Below are 20,194 nucleotides of genomic sequence, written 5' to 3' on the forward strand. Positions count from 1 at the left end.
ACATACCCCCACGATAATTAAATCAACGCCACAATCACTGGGAGTAGCAGTGGTATAATAAAGACAACTCTAATATACCCAAAAACTGATGCTTAGATTCAACTATTGGACTTTATTTAAGATGAAAAATCCATATTGAAGGAATAAGATATTTGGACAAAGTCTATTTACAAGATTTATTTAATACCAGATTGAGAAGTGATATTATTGAACTTGGGTCAAACTTTCTTCGAGACATTTCGTCAGACACTTGGGGTTTTTGTTCTGTAAACCAATATCCATGTTTTGATTCCAATCGGAGCCAACAAACAAAAAGCTTCATCCTTAATCCAGACTTAATTTATGAAATCAAATGAAAAAACTACAACTTAACAAAAAAATATACCGGTTGAACCGCATCTATGGTTCTCTGTATGTCGAATTTTTTTTAGGGTTCGAATGAGGAAAGCGTTTGTGGTCGGGAAGAAGGAAGGTGGTGTGAAAGAAGGAGCAGTAATGCCTTAAACTGGGGGTTGCATATCTTCAGATTTGAATGAATAAGGGAATGCACTGATATTTAAGGGATCTGGGTGGAATTGGGGGAGGAAAACGAAATGAATGGAAAAGAACGCAAATGGCAAGCCTAAACAGCCCTGATTTTCGGGAATGCTATCATTTTTAAATTCAAATTGCACATTATAAATGAAATTGGAGTAGGCGGGATTAAAGGATGTTAATTAATCAATCGAATTGAAGGATTAGGGGAATATAGGGTCGAATTAATGAGTTAAATGTATGAGGGTATTCCAGTAATCCTCCTTAATAAATAACAATCCTATTGCCACTTGTCAACTTCTCATGCAATTGGACAGATGACATTTTCTTAAAATTTTGATTTACCTATTATTCCATTTGTCAATTTATTAAGATGCCACCTAATCAGTATATAATGCAGATACACACCCTTCAAACACACGTATACGTAATGTTAATTGTTTCCTAAATTTTTGTCCATAAACAAAGCAAAGATACGTTTTCATTCTATAACACCAACCGATTAGCCTCCAATCACGGTGGATTTCATGAATGCATTTCAAAATCACATCTCTTCCATTTATTCAAGTATTCTCTGTGTATGTTATATGGACTTATATGGAATTTTATATGGATATATATTTAGTATGGCATCAATCATTCAAAATCGTTCATCTTTTACTGATCATAGGTAATAATTTCCTAAAATTTCTTTCAATTTCATCTATATATAATACTTTTCATCTATCGTTTTCTTTCAATTTCATTCATATATGCCCGAGTCTTCTTCTTGACGCTGGAAATCAAGTCTGTTCAACAATCAGAATTAGCATTCCAACAGCCACAAAAGGTTAGTAATGTCATTTTTTGTTATGTATAGATTGTCTTTTTTTTCAACACATACTGTAATATGACCTTTTTTAATATGTCCGCCAAGTGTTCGATGTAATGCCTTCAACATTTTCTTCATTGGAAATATTGAAGATGCCCCCACATATCTGAATCCTGGTGTGAGACCCATATGGGAAGGGGCATTTTGGTCCTTTTTTTAGAATGTACTTATTAACTATCATATGGCACTTCCAGCTAAAGGGAATCAAGAAATAATAATTCACTGTGCATCAGTTTAGCAACTATTATGATCAAACAAGTAGCTTTAGTCCGGTTCTTATTTGCATGTAGGTCTATTAATATTTTATATAATGACCTGAGAAGATTCTGAATTAGTACAATCATGCCCCTGTGCTTAATGTGTAAATCAGAAATACTGACAAATCGTATCTTGTTTAGCTTATGGGAAGGGGCATTTTGGTCCTTTTTTTTAGAATATTCTTATTAACTATCATATGGCACTTCCGGCTAAAAGGGAATAAAGGAAAAATAATTCACTGTCCTTTTTCCCTATTTCTCCACTTGAGAAATATTACAATAAATTGTTTGTCCATGTGTATCTTTCCATTTTTTTATAGAATATTTTACCTATTTCTCCAATTGACAATATATATTACCTTGCAGCTCAAAGAACCATAACTTAATAACGTAATAAATGTTTTAAAATATATGGATTCATCACTTCTGTTAATTTAGATTGCTAATGATATATTTTAGGAATCACAGATGTTTTGAAATTCTTAGGAACTTCTGAACAATCAACTAATGATGAAGATATATTTTTCACATGGTACATTTATAATTTCATTGTTTTTGTATGATCTTTACATTTGATAGACAAGACTCAGTTCAAGAATTGCATTCAACATTAATTGTTCGTTATAGACATCTTCAAGTTACAACTTGAAAGACATAATCAATGTTAGAATCATGTTCCGCTTTTCAAGTGACTGTAAGATCAAATCAAATTGATTTGAAAAGTATTTTTTTAATATTTTTTTTACCAAAAAGCAATTCAAAATACATAATCCAAGTGCCATATTTTATACTCCAAAATTTGTCTGCCATTTAGCCGGGTTTGGGCTTCTATTCCCGGTTACCATGCTACGTAATGATATTAACTTAAAGATGCATTTGTTTGTAAAAATGTGTTTTCAGTTTCTGAACAAAAAATAATTTTTTCTTATGTAACTGTAATTTTGAACAGGGGAAATATGCGAAGGGGCATTTTCGTCCTTTTTTTTAGAATATACTTATTAACTACATAAAAAATTGACTGATTAGGGAAGTGTTGTTTTCATGCATTAGAGAGAAAAAAATTTATGGACAATGTATTTTTGATTTTTTACTGTTTTCATGCATTAGAGAGTAAAAAATTGGTATGAAAAATGGTAGCAATGAAGGTTAAAAATGACATAATGGTCATTTTACTGTGATGAACAATGTATTTTTCAATTTTTTTTTATCGTAGTATTTCACACTTGCAATTAACTTAATTAATAGTAACACAAACCCAAAAATGCTTGGACTGGGGAAATATGGGAAGGGGCATTTTGTTCCTTTTATTGTGAAATTGTTTCTGTTTTATTATGAACATAAAATAATTTCTAAACATAAAATTGTTTCTTTTTTTATCTAAAATACAATTTACAATCTGTTATAATAAAAAATATTAATAATAAAAATAATAACGGAAGTTTATCAAAGCTGAGATGCCCATTGGCACAACGCAGAAGCAAGACCTCTTTTAGAAGAAGTGTCAACTGGAACAATTCCATTAACAACAATTTCATCACGATTTACACTTCCATAGCTTTTTCTAGATCCTTCCTCAATGATTAAAAGAACAGCTGGTAAAAGAAGCATGAACAGGGCAACAATTTTTTGAATAGATTGCTTCTGTCTGCAATCAATTATTATAATTTCTCTGTTATTTACAAACATTGAAAGCATGTATCATAGGATGATCTAGCATATAATACCTTAATATCATATATGTGAAGAATTCTGTAAAAATTAATTTTGTCGGCTTTAACATTGAAAAAACGATATAATCAAGGTTTCTGTAGAAAATCTGTAACAGACTGTTTTGCAGTGCATAGATAGCTGTAGGATACGAAAGCCAATCCCATGATGGACCACCAATATGAATTATGTCCTTGATCAAGCATATCTTCTTTCTTTCCAGCCGGTACAATTATGTATATGAAATATCTAAATATAAGTTCCAATTCTCCAAAATGCCATATGTCAAATTTAAGAAAATGCCATATATTTCTTTTTTTTTCTGAACATAAAATAATTTTCTTTTTATGTAACTGTAATTCTAAACAGGGGAAATATGTGAAGGGGCATTTTGGTCCTTTTTTTAATATACTTATTACTTTATTTTTTCATGCAACTGTTCAAAATCTTAGTTTTTATATTTCTTTTACAGCTCATGGATCCAACCGAAATCACAATGATTAATGATCTAGGTCTCTCAAATGACAACTACACAATTAAGGTCCGAATAATCAGGCTTTGGAAACAAACAATTTGGGCGAAACCACATGAGACACGACAAATCAGAATGATTTTGATGGATGAAGAGGTATTTAAAAAGAATTGCTTTTAAACTGTTTAATGATTTCATAATATCATATAATTAGTTATACACTATCCATGTTAATATTATAGTTGTTTATTATTTATTTATTTAATTGTTTTTGAAGGGCAATAAAATTGAATGCACTGTGGACAAATCATATGTGATATTGGGGCAAGCACTTGAAGAATATGCGGATATTTACATTCATAAGCCAACACTTGGTTTATATGTTGATGGTGTTACGAAGTTCGTTGACACTCAAAACAAATTGTTTTTCCAATATAACACTAGAGTAACCAAGTGCATTGGTTTTAATGGGCCCAAGAATTATTTTTCTTTTGCAAACTTCCAAGATCTTATTGATAAGGTTATCCTTTCAACTATTTCTTTTGGTAAGTTCATAATGTTGATTTCACGTTTTACATATTGTATTATTTGTATATAAATTGTCCATCCTAACACTATTTATATACTAACATCTCCCATCGTGTATATTATAGATGTCATTGGTAATGTTTTTCAATGCTATCACTGGAACCTGCAACCCAAAAATTGGATAAAAGGATTACATTGAAATTGGAAGATTTAGAGTGTGTTTCTTTCATGACTTGTGTATTATTAGTTTTAAAATTATTGTTTTAATTCATATACATTTAGGGGACGACAAGTGTTTGCTACTTTGTGGGGAGATTACGCTGAACAAATCGATTCCTATGTATCCAAACACCGGGGGAATTTTGTAATGATTATTCAATGTGCTAAGTTGAAGAATCACCGAGGTCTTTTTATTAATACAATGTTTTATATTTACCATTTTCAATATTTATATAAGAAATAATTTAATCCAACATTTTGTTTCATTTTCTTTTCAGGTCGTGCATATGTGAATAACACATATTTAGCAACAAAGCTATTCATTGATGAGCAAGTTGAAGAAATTATTGATTTCAAAAAAAAGTTTGATTATATTACAATCAAGTCCTTTATATATTACTATTAAACTAAATATATTTTTTATTGATAATATACTTGCACTTTATTTGTAAATAGTTTGAATGAAAAAGAAAGTGGATCGGCTTCTTCATGTTCTCGTGCTAAGGATTCCATCATGTATACTGCAGATGATGACTTTCTTAAAAATAATCCGTTCTACCAAATTTCCATGATCCATGAATTAGATGAGGTATATTTACATTATTAAATCTTTAATTATTAATACTTGATTTTCCTAACTCATCATCATTTCTTATTACTATAGGGGAGTTATGCCATCATTCTTGGCACAATTAAGATGTTTGAAGATAGTTAGCAATGGTACTACCCAGCTTGCAAGAACTGTAAGAGAAAGGTTCAAAAAATGCCCCTTGAACAATCCAATGTTTTGGACCATGTGGCTGAGAATGAATCATGGGTATGTACACATGAGAAGTGCAAAGGACAAGTCATAGTTGCTGAACCAAGGTATCATAAGAAATTTAATATTCTTTCATTATTATATTTAACTAATTTGTATTAATTTATTTCTTTGTTAAATACCTTAGTTTTATGCTCAAAATTCGAGTACAAGGCTTGGTAGGAGTAGTGACACTTACTCTGTTTGACCGGGATGTTAGAAGTATTCTAAACATTTCTGCATCAGATTTGATAGAAAAGTATGAAAAGGTATATTTTATAAAATCCATAATTATTGTAATCATTTCTACATTTTCATTCTAACTTTTGTTTAATTTACATTTTTTTTGTAGATGGGTAATATTGTTGGTTTTCCTGTTGAGATTAATGAACTTATTGGTAGAAAAATGGCTTTCAAAATTGTAGTCAAGCGCTATACGTGTGGAAGAAAATACATTCGTAATTACAACATATCAAAGATAAGTGATAACGTTGACATAATTTCTGCTCTCGAGAAGCTTGAAAAAGCAAACGACATTGAACATGTTTAACTACAACTAAATCTTAATCCATTTACATATTACATTTTATATAGTTGATATTTGCCAATCTAAAATACAATTTACAATCTGTTAAATAGGATATTGAAATTGAGTCTGTTAATGTCGTGGTATCAGATTTCAACTCTCAAGATACAATTGGTTTTAAGGTATAATTTTCTGCTTTTTTCTTTCTTTCGTTGTTTTACATTACTCCTATGTCAATCTTTAACATATAATAATTCTTGCATTTAAGGGTTCTGCTTCCTTCGTTGCTGATAATACTCCTATCTCTACTTTTCCAAATACCATTTCAATGAGTCCATCAACCAACCACGACACCACTAGCCTCCTTTCAACACCTACCAATGCGAAACGTAAACTTGTAGATGTTTACGATCTTGAAGATACTGTTTGTGAGTCATCAACAAAACCTTCAAAAAAATCCATTGGTGTCAAGGAAAGTGTTGTGTCCACGCAACTATTGATTCCTAAAGTCGAGAAGTGAGATCTTATTAACGTTTCAAACAATTTTCCGTTTCTCATTTTTTATTTAACATTCCAGTCCAACAATAATTTTTGAGGTTTTATGGTTGGTTAAGAATACTTTCGTTGTTGGTTTCAGAAATTCTGTTTTCTTTCGTTTTATGTTAAGTACGGATTATGATTTCCTTATTAAATGTTGTCATTTATTTAGTTTTAAATTGTTACACTGTGTATGATAAATATGAGCATTTTGGTCCTTTTTTATAGAATATACTTATTAACTACATAAAAACAACTTCATCATCCGCTGCATAAATTGATTTGTTTCTTAACCTAAAATTAACGTGGAAAACCAGATTTTACTATATTTTTATTTTTATATAATAATAATAATAAAATATTAATAATAAAAATAATAACGGAAGTTTAACAAAGCTGAGATGCCCATTGGCACAACGCAGAAGCAAGACTTGAAAGTACAGAAGAAGTGTCAACCGGAACAATTCCATTAACAACAATTTCATCACGATTTACACTTCCATATCTTTTTCTAGATCCTTCCCCAATGATTAAAAGAACAGCTGGTAAAAGAAGTATGAACAGGGCAACAATTTGTTGAATAGATTGCTTCTGTCTGCAATCAATTATTATAATATCTCTGTTATTTACAAACATTGAAAGCATGTATCATAGGATGATCTAGCATATAATACCTTAATATCATATATGTGAAGAATTTTGTGAAAATTAATTTTGTCTGCTTTAACATTGAAAAAACGATATAATCACGGTTTCTGTAGGAAATCTGTAACAGACTGTTTTGTAGTGCATAGATAGCTGTAGGATACGAAAGCCAATCCTATGATGGACCACCAATCTGAATTATGTCCTTGATCAAGCATATCTTCTTTCTTTCCAGCCGGTACAATTCTGTATATGAAATATCTAAATATAAGTTCCAATTCTCCAAAATAAGTACGTATTAACCATGATGCATTTTAAATTTAATTCATCGCATAAAGAGAATTTCAATACCATTTTGATGAACAAAATATCCACAAACGTTATAAAATACATAAAAGGTAAGTCAACCACATATACCTAAACTCACGATAGTTTAAGCACAAAATCTGGATAAATATTCTCCAATTAATAAACAAAAATCTTCACCTCAATTGAAAACTTCATCAAACTTTGTGTTCCACTACATCTGACCATCACAAATCGATTGTGGATCAGTTGATTTCCATCTCAGCACCCATAAACGCCGACGGTGTCATCTGTGATTTCCTTCGGCTGTCATTGTTGCAAGAAGCCTTCGACGTTCCTTCGAAGTTCAATTGTACACGATACGATCCAAAGATCGCCTTACATTCTACTTAGGTCAACAAACGATATTCGCTGATACAGTGGCAGCGCATCCATCGACAAACACGGAGTTTTTTAACTTTTTATCCTCACTCTTTACATAAACCCTTTTTTTTAAATTTAAACTTATTAATAAATAAATATACATTGATTTGTTAATTAGACTAAATATATATCACGAAAATTAGTGTTTTGAAGTAAATAAATATTAATATTATTGCATAATCACGTTTTATCTAACCTTGCATATCCGCCGATTCAAAGATCTGCAACCACAATTCATTAACTTACAAAATGTTTTTTTAATCCACTTAACCACAAAAATTTTGTTCGATCTTTTTGGTTTAACAACTACAATTTTGTTAAACTATAAAAGCCATTGTACTTCTTTTGATATTGAGTATAGCTGTAGTGGTTTAAACCAAATCGCTTTCTTTATTTATACTAAAATTTAATACATAAATATTTATATGAATTCATTATAATAAGTCCACATCAATTTATCATCTTTAAATTTAAACTTCAAATTGTGTTATATTAACAAATTTTTGCCATCTGCATATTTTTATAATGTCTCGATTTTACTAATTCATAATATATATTAACAATTTATATAACATTCGTTTATTATAATTTTATTATAGGATCTATTTCTTTTTATGATATAAACATCATATGAATTCAAATTATTCTAAAGACCGGCCCAAACAAAGAAAGTTAAATTTGGATAAAAAAAGATTCAATGTGATGTCAACCACTTCAATTGGTAATTGTTTTTTAACGTCTCAATTTTGTTTTATTATCATTCCTCTTTACTTAACTTATTTTATAAAAATATTGATTTATATCATTTAAATCTGAATGTCACATAACCAATACATAATATTATTAACTGGTACAGTAGTATACATTAAATGTTGTTTTTCCGTATCAACATGTAATTACTTCAAATTATTTTATATATCTTGCAGGTAACAATGAAAATATAAATCTAAATATTTTATGTGGATATCTACATACAAGTTCTCAATCTTCCTGCAGACTTTAATAATACAAATCTATTATCAAATGATGTTAAAAACAAAAGAAAACTTCAAAACTTATATTTGCACAACAGAAGCTCTAATGATGCAGCCACCATGTCATTCGGTATATTTTTTGCTTTCATGCATTTTAATGCTACAATATTAGTGTTTTTATATATTTTTGTTAATTTTGATGATTAGTTTCTTTTCTAAACATTTTGCTACATAAACAATGCATTTTTTATATATTACTCTTACGATTTATACGTAATAGTCCTCAATGATCAACATTGATTTGATTTTTTTATTAAATTTTTTAATTACATTCTTTATATATCCGTTTTACCGATCATTTTTTCTTATCGACATTTAATCACTTCAAATTATTCCACATATCTTGCAGGTAACGGTGAAAATATAAATTCAAATATTTCGGGTGGATATCAACATACAAGTTTTCAATCTACTTTGGCATTTAATATTACGACCTCATCCAATGATGCTAAAAATAAAAGAAAACTTAGAAAGTTATATTTGGATAACATAAAATATAAAGATATGACCACCACCCAAAATGGTATGTTTTTTTTTCTAGCATTCATTTTAAATTAGTTTCCTACCATATTAGTGTTTTTACATAATACGACTAATGGTCGTCACCATCAACATTGTTTTGATTTTTTACAATTTTATTTAAATAAATATCTTATATTTCGTTTTCGATGATATAAGTATGCATATATTTTTTTTTCTTCGTATATATGTTAACTTATAACTATTTTGACGGTTATAATAACTTTTTTCTTATATACTTTTCTCAGTGTTTACTAATGACAGTAGCAAAAGTCAAAACCTCTCATCAAGCAAGTTTAATAATTTTGCTGGTGAAAATCAGAATGTCGACCCAAACATTTATAAAGATAAGCGAAAACAAAGAAAAGATTATTTGGCTAATAGAAGATCCATTCAGACTTGCACCACACCAAACGGTAATATGCTATATATATTATATAATTTATCTTTCATCCATCTAATGTATAATTAATGTGTAATAATATATTCCTTTGTTTATTATGTTTGTTTTTTTTGTTATAATTAATATATTTTTATTTCATAGCGTATATGGATTGTGCTCAACAATGCTTCAAATCTACTTCCAATTATACAAGAAGAACTCCGTTATCTAACATTACCAATAGTATATCTAATTTCTTTTCACATCAGTTTTCGTACTATATAAGTTACATAAAATAATATGTATGCATTGTGTACAAATTAAATCATATTTATATCCCTTTTATTTCAAATTTCAATACTAACATTTATGCTTTCAGTGTCAGGAAATAGACAACATTCTATATTGTCTAATGACATGACAGCCACGTCTTCATCAACAGTCATTCGAGATAATTCTATCAATTTATCTTGGACAAACAAAAAGTCTAAAAGTAAGATTTCAAATATATCTCATATACCCATAGACTTAACATCAGATGAAGACTTAAACGTTGAGCATAATCATGTTCAATTAATTTCCGGTATCTCTAAAGGTAACATTAATTTTTATATATAAACTATGACTCATTTCAAGAATAATCTATTTATATCTTTAATCGAGTTTATTTCGACCATGGTGATCAGAGTTTTGTTTGTACGAGTTGTCATGCAAAATTATGGCAAAATGAAGCCCTTATAGGCAATAAAGATGGCAACAAACCATCTTTTTCAATGTGTTGTGGTAGCGGAAAGGTCGAGCTTCCTGAATTAAAACAAGCACCTGAAGATTACCAAAATCTGTATCATTCTGTTCATCCCAAAGGGAAACATTTTCTGAACAACATTCGACTTTTCAATTCAATGTTTTCATTTACATCGATGGGTGGAAAAGTTGATTCTTCCGTTAACAAAGGAAAAGGTCCATATATTTTCAGACTTAGTGGTCAAAATTACCATTGTATGGGCAGCCTTCTACCTATAGATGGATCAAAACCAAAGTTCTCTCAACTATACATATATGATACCGAGAATGAACTTTCAAATAGACAACATGCTTTCAGGTATTTATTCATGTTTTTTCTTTATAATAATCCTTTATTTTTCATTATACTTATTTACCTACTAAATATTACATCTAATCGCCATTATTAACAGTACACAGAAAGATGGGTGCAAATCAACTTCTCAGCCACTTGATATTGAAATAATAAGATTTTTGAAGGTTATATTGGATTCAACAAATGAGTTGGTTAAGTGTTATAGAATGGCAAGAGATTGTTTTAATGCAAGTCCTAATATAGATCTAAAGTTACGTCTTATAGGAAGAAGACAACAAGATGGAAGGACATATAACCTACCTACCGCTTCTGAGGTTACTGCTTTAATTGTTGGTGACATTGGTAATTCAATTGATAATAGAGATATCATTGTAACAACTAAATCAGGTAGTCTACAACGTATAAATGAATTGCATCTTGCTTACCTGGCTCTTCAATACCCATTGCTCTTTCCTTATGGGGATGATGGATATAGAGTTGACATCCCTCATAGAGGTGTTACGTGTTCAACGAATAGCAAACGACGTAATTGTACAATGAGAGAATTCTTTTCTTATAGAATTCAAGACAGTGTTAATATTTTCTCATTAATTCTAAATTCAAGAAGGTTTTTTCAACAATTTTTGGTTGATGCTTATACGATGATTGAAAGCGAGAGACTATATTACATACGCAACCAACAAAAAGTTCTTCGATGTGAATCCTATGAAACGTTACGCAACGTGAAGAACAATGGAACTACAGATATTTCAAATATTGGACAACGTGTGATATTGCCTTCTTCTTTTACTGGTGGTGCATGCTACATGATGCAGAACTATTTGGATGCCATGTCACTTTGTAAGTGGTTTGGCTACCCAGATTATTTCATAACTGTAACATGCAATCCAAAGTGGCCCGAGATTCAAAGGTTTATTGCTGACACAAACCTCAAACCCGAAGACAGACCGGATATCCTATCTAGGTTGTTCAAAATGAAGCTAGATTCATTGATTAAAGACTTAAAGAAAAATTCTCTGTTGGGTTCGGTCGAAGCAGGTAATTTATACTAATAATGCATTGTTTTTTATATATTTTGTTAATATGTTTTTTTTTTAAATCTTATAATACCTCTCTTTGTAAATAAATTTTCAGTTGTCTATACGGTGGAGTTTCAAAAGCGCGGCCTACCTCATGCTCATATATGTCTTTTCATGCACTCTGATTACAAGCTCCCAACCGTTGAACATATTGATCGTGTTATTTCTGCTGAAATTCCAAACAAAGACGACGATTCGGAATTGTATGCACTTGTCAGCGAGTTCATGATGCATGGTCCTTGTGGTAGTGATAATCCTAAATGCCCATGCATGATTGATAACAATTGTTCAAAAAACATCCCGAAGCCATACACAGAGCATACTTCGGTTGATGAAAATGGTTATCCAATATATAGGAGACGTAATGATGGATCTTTTGTTGAAAAGTCTGGTGTTAAGTTAGACAACAGAAGTGTGGTTCCATATCACAAACTCCTATTGAAAAGATACCAAGCTCACATTAATGTTGAGTGGTGCAATCAGGGTGCTTCCATCAAATATTTGTTTAAATATATTAACAAGGGTCCTGATAGGGCTACTGTTGCGGTTGTACCAAGCAACAACGCAGATGATAATGATGATGTAGTTGATGAAATAAAAAACTACTACGATTGTAGATATTTGTCTGCGTGTGAAGCTTCATGGCGTATATTCAAATTTGACGTTCATTTCAGGACTCCTTCTGTTGTGAGGCTTCCTTTTCATCTTCCTGGACAACAAAATGTTGTATACGGTGCTGACGATGATATTGAAGATGTCCTCAATAAACAGTCTGTTTCTTCTTCAATGTTCTTAGCTTGGATGGAGTGTAATGAACATAATAAGGAAGCACGCAAACTTTCTTATGTTGAATTTCCTACCAAGTTTGTTTGGAAATTAAAGGATCGTTGTTGGAAGCCAAGAGAAAAAGGATTTTCTATTGGTCGAATTCACACTGTCTCTCCTAATCTTGGTGAAGTATATTTTTTGAGAATCCTTTTAAATAAAGTCAAAGGTCCGAAATGTTTTGCAGACATTCCTACAGTTAATGGACATGTGTGTGCTACTTTTAGAGAGGCATGTTATGCTCTTGGACTTTTGGAAGATGATAAAGAATATATTGATGCAATTGAGGAAGCAAGTCATTCAGGTTCTGGATATTATTTGCGTTATCTATTTGCAACTATGCTTAAGTCTAATAGTTTGTCTAGACCGTACTTTGTCTGGGAAAATACTTGGCAATACTTATTAGATGGAATTCTCTACAATCAACAACTAAGATTAAAGACACCAGGTAATATGTTATTTTTCACTATTTAAATTAGTGTTTTACTTATTAATTCTTACATAATATATTATATTTATGCAATAAAAATTATTATATGGTTTTATATATTTAACAGTAAGTTTTTAATTTATATGGTTTTATATCTAAAAAAATTAACTTGCAAATTTTTACAGGTTTATCACTTTCTGAGGATCAAGTTAAGAACTTGACACTTTATGAGATTGAAATTTTTTTACTCCAGAACAATTCAAGCCTCAAAGATTTTGATGGAATGCCTTACCCTAATCATGAATCTGTATCTTCTTCAAATAATCGATTGATTACTGAGGAGCTAGATTTTGACAGGACGACTCTATTGCAAGAGTTTTATCAGCTACTTGGTTCATTAACAGATGAACAAAGAGGTGTTTTCGACGATATTATCACAAATGTTAAACAAAAGAAAGGAGGCGTCTTTTTTGTTTACGGTTACGGAGGTACAGGGAAAACATTATCCGCCGCTTTAAGATCAGAGGGTGAAATCGTGTTAAATGTTGCTTCAAGTGGTATTGCTTCCTTATTATTGACAGGAGGTAGGACATCGCACTCTCGATTTATAATCCCTTTAAATCTTACTGAGAATTCGTTTTGTTCTATAACGCCGGAAAGTGATGTTGCTGAATTGTTACAAAAAAACATCATTGATTATATGGGACGAGGCACCCATGATTCATAAGCATGCTTTTGAAGCTTTGGATAGATCTTTGAAGGATATATTGGGTTGTCATCTTCGTAGCAACTCAAAATTGCCATTTGGAGGAAAAACAATTGTTTTTGGAGGTGATTTCAGACAAATTCTACCTGTTGTTCCTAATGGAAGTAGACAAGACATCGTCAATGCTTCAATAAGTTCCTCCTATATTTGGTCAAATTGCAAGGTTTTAAGATTAACAAAAAACATGAGGTTAAATCTTCAAACATCTAATATTGAAGAAACAGCCACATTTGCAAGCTGGATTTTGAATATAGGTGAAGGAAAGGTTGGTGGCTTAAACGACGGCGATGCAATTATTGATATAGCAGATGATATTCTCATTCCAGATTCATCGGATCTTATTGGTTCATTAATTACATTTGTCTATCATTCTATTGTTGAAAATGCCAATAATCCGATGTTTTTTCAAGAAAGAGCAATCCTTGCACCGAAAAATGAAGTTGTTCAAGAAATAAACAATCGTTTGTTATCATTATTTCCTGGAGATGAAAAAGAATACTTAAGTTCAGACAGTCTTTGTCAATCGGATTTTGTACACGATGACTTTAACGAATCTTTATACTCTCCTGATGTTCTAAATGGCCTTAGACCTTCAGGTTTGCCAATTCATAAATTGGTATTAAAAGTCGGTGTTTCCGTTATGTTATTGAGGAATATTGACCAAAAATACGGTTTGTGTAATGGAACAAGGCTGCGAGTTATAGCATTGGGTAAGCGTGTTATAGAAGCAGAGATAATTTCTGGAAGTAATATAGGAAAACGTACGTTTATTCCAAGAATGTCACTGACCCCGTCGGATAAAAGGATTCCTTTCACCTTTCAGCGAAGACAGTTTCCACTTGCTGTATGTTTTGCGATGACAATAAACAAAAGTCAAGGACCGTCGCTATCAAAGGTTGGTTTGTTTTTGAGACAACCAGTGTTTACTCATGGACAGTTGTATGTTGCATTGTCTAGAGTTAAAAGCAGAGACGGATTGAAAATATTAATTTTAGACAACGAAGGAAACCCTACCAATAAGACATCTAATGTTGTATTCAAAGAAGTATTTGGAAATTTATGATTTCTAAAACTTATTTAGAATAATTCGTTAATGATTTTTTTTTTTTGTATTTTCGGTTCAATTACATACTTATTCAATAAAGTCTTCACTTATATGTGTTGTATTATTTTAATAATTCGTTGATGTTCAAAATTTTATCTTATTTATTTTAAGAAACCCGTGTAATACACGGGTCTTACACCTAGTTTAACTTTTATGTGAAAATGAATGTGGAAGAACCACATGGAAAAAAAGTCTCTTCTATTAAGAAGGTAGATGAGATTATTTTTTTATTTTTTATGAACAACAAATCTAATCTATTTCTATACTATTCTTTAAATCCACCTATGTTGACAACCAGACTTGAACTCTCGACCTCAAAAAAGAATTACAACACCTGATAACGTGGTGCTAAAAGCGCTTTAGTTATATTTTATTGTTGATATAGTATAATTTTTGTATATGGTACAACTGCTATACTAATTATAGCAGTACACTATATAGCAATTGATATATATATATATATATATATATATATATATATATATATATATATATATATATATATATATATATATATATATATATATATATATGGTAAAACAATTATACTTGATATGGTAAAACTGCTATATACCAAGTATAGCAGCTATAACAAATATGATTTATATAGTGGGTTCAAAGCAAAAAAATAGTTTGTTGCTATATTATGAATTAAAGGGTATGTTCACGACTTAAATACATTAAAAATTGTTTGTTTCCTAAAATCAAAATCAATTAAAATTGTTAATTAAAAAAAATACAACTTGGGGTAGGAGGTAAAAAAAAAAAAAATTATTTCGATTTAAAACAATAAAATCAATTTAATTTGTTGTTATCTAAAAACACAAATTGAATAGTTGTTTGTAACCGTTGTATATATTGCTATCCTTTTTAATATTGCAATTCAAATAACAAAATAGAAAGCCTTTTAAATTTCACGTTGATGATAATTTGAAGACCAATTCAAAAAATGACATTCCTACTTTCCTTGAAGCATAAATTTAATAAAGCTGGAAGTAAAAGACACAACTAGACATTATTTCCTAGAATTGAAAGGGACCGGCTACCAATCTGAATATGCTGTCAAAATGTCTCCTCCCTCACCCCAATTTAAATACGATCATCTTTCCATCTCCAATTCTCTCAAACCCACCTTTAATTCTTTCTCAAACAATCATTTCATCTTCCCGATAAAAAGTGAAAGGGTCTATTTTTTTATTCTGATTGATCAAGATTTGCCATGGCTACTAACGCCCATGTGTTGTTGGTGATCAGCATCATGATGCCTATCTTCTTGTCTTCCTTCGTCTCTGCAGACCCTGAGTTGCTTCAAGATGTCTGTGTTGCAGATCTTGCCTCAGGTACTTCATTTCAACTTAATCTTCACGATTTGAGTTTCGATGCATATGTCAAAAAAACCTTTAGATTCTGCAATAAGTCTCCTTTTTTTTAGCTTATGGCTCATCAGGTTCTTGGTCAAATAGTAGATGCGGAAAAAAAGGCTAAACTTTCATAAAGTCCAAGTCAATGTTATATTTTGGTGGTTGTTCATGCCCTCAAGAATAAGCCACCACATGTCCACATTCTTTGTAGTATATCGTACTTCTCATAAACGTATATTCATCATATCCTACTATTTTTTTGGTTTTTTTTTTCATTAACATCCGGCATACAATTCTCGACATAATTCATGGTTTTGGGATTGCGCTTATACCGTTGAAAAGTTTGCATAATCTGTTTTATTGGATGAGAAGTTAAATATTATTCTTGTATTCTTGAACAAAAACCAGATGTAAAACTAAATGGATTCCCATGCAAAAGCAACATAACAGCCGACGATTTCTTCTTTGCGGGGTTGGCTAAGGCGGCGCTTACCAACAACACATTCGGTGCAACCGTTACACCAGCCTCCGTCACACAACTCCCCGGGCTAAACACCCTTGGCGTGTCCATGGCTCGCATTGACTACGCACCACGCGGCCTGAACCCACCACACACCCACCCAAGAGCCACCGAGATTGTGTTTGTGTTGACCGGAGAACTGGATGTGGGATTCATAACTACAGCGAACCAACTATTCACCAAGACAATCAAGATGGGTGAAGTGTTTACGTTCCCTAGAGGCTTAATTCACTTCCAGATAAACAACGGTAAAGTTCCTGCAGCTGTAATTGCTGGCTTCAACAGCCAGTTGCCGGGCACCCAAAGGGCGGCGGACGCTTTGTTTGGGTCATCTCCGGCGGTGGAAGATGTTGTGTTGACTAAGGCATTCCAGATTGGAACGAAAGAGGTGGAGAAAATAAAGGCCAAATTTGCACCCAAGAAGTAAACACATTAACACCCACGTGTTGGATTTATATGGTTTTGATTGGTTTTGTTTTATCTTCAATAAAGGATTGTGGAGCAGACATGTGTTCCAGGGCTCTCAGATATACAATTTTATCAATAAACACAGTCATTTTTTTTCGTTCTTTTTTGTATCTAAACGTCATGTTCAATGATTCATAGCCAATTTTTGAAATTCATAATGTTTATATATTAGTGGTCAATTAAAATAAATAAATTTGGGTACGTAAAGCGTAATCATGACTCTCTAGATGCATTCCTAAATGATTGAATTATTATGATTGCAAATATAAAACGCCAATGTCAATTGAGGGTTGGTTAACCACTTTTGGCCGACAACCAACCGGATAATTGGAAATAATTTTGTTCACTAACCTTTCCCAACTACTTCGATTTTATTGATGGCCCACTATAAAAGTATCCGATAATTTATAGAGAAACTGAAATAACTGCTTTTTTAAGTTTCTTCTACGAATTAGCTCAAAAAATAAAGTTTTCCGTCGATAACCATTCGTTTTGCAGGGCAATCCGTAAATACCTATGGGCACTATAAAATAAAAAGGTCATTTTGGTATTTCATATATAGTTCCTATAAGCTAGCAAGGTGCCCATGAAAAATGGGTGTGTGAAATGGACATTGTGAAATAAAAATGATTCAATACTTAACAATTTATATTCTAAAATATTATCTGTATAACCCTCTAAATAATCAATTGTTGTATATAAAGAAAAAATGTTGTGTACAAATCACTTAGGTCAATTGTTTTATATGAAAAAAAACTGTTGTGTACAAATCATTAAGTTCACATCGAAATTTGTCCTCACAAACGGGGAGGCGACAAATTTTGTTTCTTAGCTTTTCTTGAAAAAGTGATATAATAAAAGGAGTTGTTAATTTCTTTTCTAATTGTTCCTTTTGTGTAATTAAAAATATTCTTATAGAATTGAGACCCACTAAAAATAATGTAAAAATCTATATTTATGAATCCATCAAAATGTCATGTAAAATTGTTACTATGTAACAATATTCTCTTCAATTACTACTCTTTAACTTGGACACTTTATTAATTCTCACGTACCACCTTATGTAACTACTAATTGCTGTACAAACTTGTTAAAACATAACATTACTCGTAACAAAGCTATACTAAATCATTCGCTTTGCTACATATTTGTTATCAAAAAATGGTTGTTGAATACTAAATCATCCACGAAGTGTAAGAAAAAGAAATCAAACTGTGAGCTCCTTTAACACCAGCAAATTAAGGTGGATATCCTTGTTAAAACAAAAAATATAGTGTCTCATGTTGGATTTTGTCAAGATAAAAACAGGTTTTTGAATAAAAAATTTATAAACCCCAAACAGAAACAATTTTAAAATAACTATTATTTGAAGACCATTTTAAAACAAAACCACAAAGGATTCATTTACATGGGTTATAATGATTATAAAACAATCATAAGATGTTTAGATGACATTTTTTGAAAACTTTGATTTCACTTGACAATTAGGAAGTTGATAAATATGGTAAAAACTCATAATAGAATTTCTCTATAATATATTCACTAACAAGTGTATGTCACCAAGAATTTTAGTTCTCATCTTATATGAAGTATTCTGTAATTGAGTCAATGATGACTAAGGGTCGTTGACGGCCCATATATGTTGTATTTGAGTCATTAAGGACCCGGGGTTGAACCGACTCATTGTTGTTATATATATTTAGCTGTACTATGTTATGTTTGATATTTTGAGGACCTCACTAAGTTTTTGCTTAGAGTCGTGGATTTAAATGTTTAAGGTACTTCTAAGGATTGAGGAAAGGGAAAGATATAAATGTACACTCTTGTCGGCATCTTATGAATTTGTGTTGTTTTGACACTTTGATTTGGATGATTATCTATTGGAACATATGATTTTATCAACTTGGTTTTATAAAGATTGCTTTATAATTACTTAATAATCAAAAATTCCATTGTGAAATTGGGACGTTACAGCTTCCGTTGCTGTATTTAGCGTTTTTAGAAGACGATTTTTTGAATATAACGCAACACTTTTTACTTTACACAAATCTATACTATTCCATTAGTAAGTTCTTAATAAACCTTCCATAAATTTAATAATCTTTTAGATTACCCATTTCACCATGGATTTCTCATTTCCATTGAGTGTAAGAGTTGGAACAGGTGATCCTAAAGTCGATGCAACTCAAACCCCATTTTCTTGCAAAATCATTTCCAATCTAATTAATCATCAATTAACCAACATTTCCATCATATAATCTAAAATCTCATGGATTCCATTGAATTCCTAGATCAATACATAAACACAATGGATCCAAATTATGAGATTCATACGGATTTTATAATCAATAGAACAAAGTTAATTCAATCATTAAACCTAAATCATCACAAATCACCATGATTCTCCTATGGATGGATCTTTGAGATAGTGTACAAGTTATTAATGTCAATTTACAACTCAAATCATGATACTATGGGTTTACATGTTCCCTTGATAATTTACCACATGTTCCTAACACTAAATTGTAGAATCAAACACACATATGTAAGGTTTGGTGTTAAAACTGTATTCTATACTTGAATCAACACCCACATACTACTGGAACAAATTCAATGCAAATTATCAAACATTAATTCGAAAATTTGGTAGAAATTAAAAGAATATGCTACCTCTAAAAACATGTAGGTTGTAGATGTTGATTTCCTTCTTCAATTCTCCTTCAGATTCATCTACAATCTCTAGATTGAGATCAAAATCGGCATGCTCTTCTCCATTTCCCTC

The 20,194-nt window shown here is 31.0% G+C and overlaps 2 protein-coding genes across 2 annotated transcripts; both read left to right on the forward strand.

Moving 5' to 3' along the window:
* Positions 1-9,362: 9,362 nt before the first annotated feature.
* LOC145140403 (uncharacterized) lies at positions 9,363-15,021 on the forward strand. The gene is made up of 8 exons (XM_079073908.1): positions 9,363-9,381; positions 9,626-9,793; positions 10,139-10,326; positions 10,446-10,861; positions 10,956-11,896; positions 11,993-13,210; positions 13,378-13,867; positions 13,980-15,021. Exons 1-8 carry the CDS (start codon positions 9,363-9,365, stop codon positions 15,019-15,021), a joined length of 4,482 nt encoding a protein of 1,493 aa, XP_078930034.1.
* Positions 15,022-16,166: 1,145 nt separating this feature from the next.
* Positions 16,167-17,509, forward strand: LOC145137602 (germin-like protein 5-1). The gene is made up of 2 exons (XM_079071729.1): positions 16,167-16,403; positions 16,833-17,509. Exons 1-2 carry the CDS (start codon positions 16,283-16,285, stop codon positions 17,369-17,371), a joined length of 660 nt encoding a protein of 219 aa, XP_078927855.1. The 5' UTR covers positions 16,167-16,282; the 3' UTR covers positions 17,372-17,509.
* Positions 17,510-20,194: the final 2,685 nt, after the last annotated feature.

Source organism: Lactuca virosa, chromosome 9, assembly GCF_052849685.1.
Source record: "Lactuca virosa cultivar CGN04683 chromosome 9, Lactuca_virosa_CGN04683_v6, whole genome shotgun sequence".
Taxonomy (NCBI): Eukaryota; Viridiplantae; Streptophyta; class Magnoliopsida; order Asterales; family Asteraceae; genus Lactuca; species Lactuca virosa.

Bases quoted from the DNA above. Each gene is read 5' to 3' on its own strand.
- LOC145137602 (XM_079071729.1), top strand. From the start codon at position 16,283: ATGGCTACTAACGCCCATGTGTTGTTGGTGATCAGCATCATGATGCCT. The intron at 16,404-16,832 runs GTACTTCATTTC...AACAAAAACCAG, and splicing joins TGTTGCAGATCTTGCCTCAG to ATGTAAAACTAAATGGATTC.
- LOC145140403 (XM_079073908.1), top strand. The intron at 11,897-11,992 runs GTAATTTATACT...ATAAATTTTCAG, and splicing joins GTTGGGTTCGGTCGAAGCAG to TTGTCTATACGGTGGAGTTT. The intron at 13,211-13,377 runs GTAATATGTTAT...AAATTTTTACAG, and splicing joins ACTAAGATTAAAGACACCAG to GTTTATCACTTTCTGAGGAT.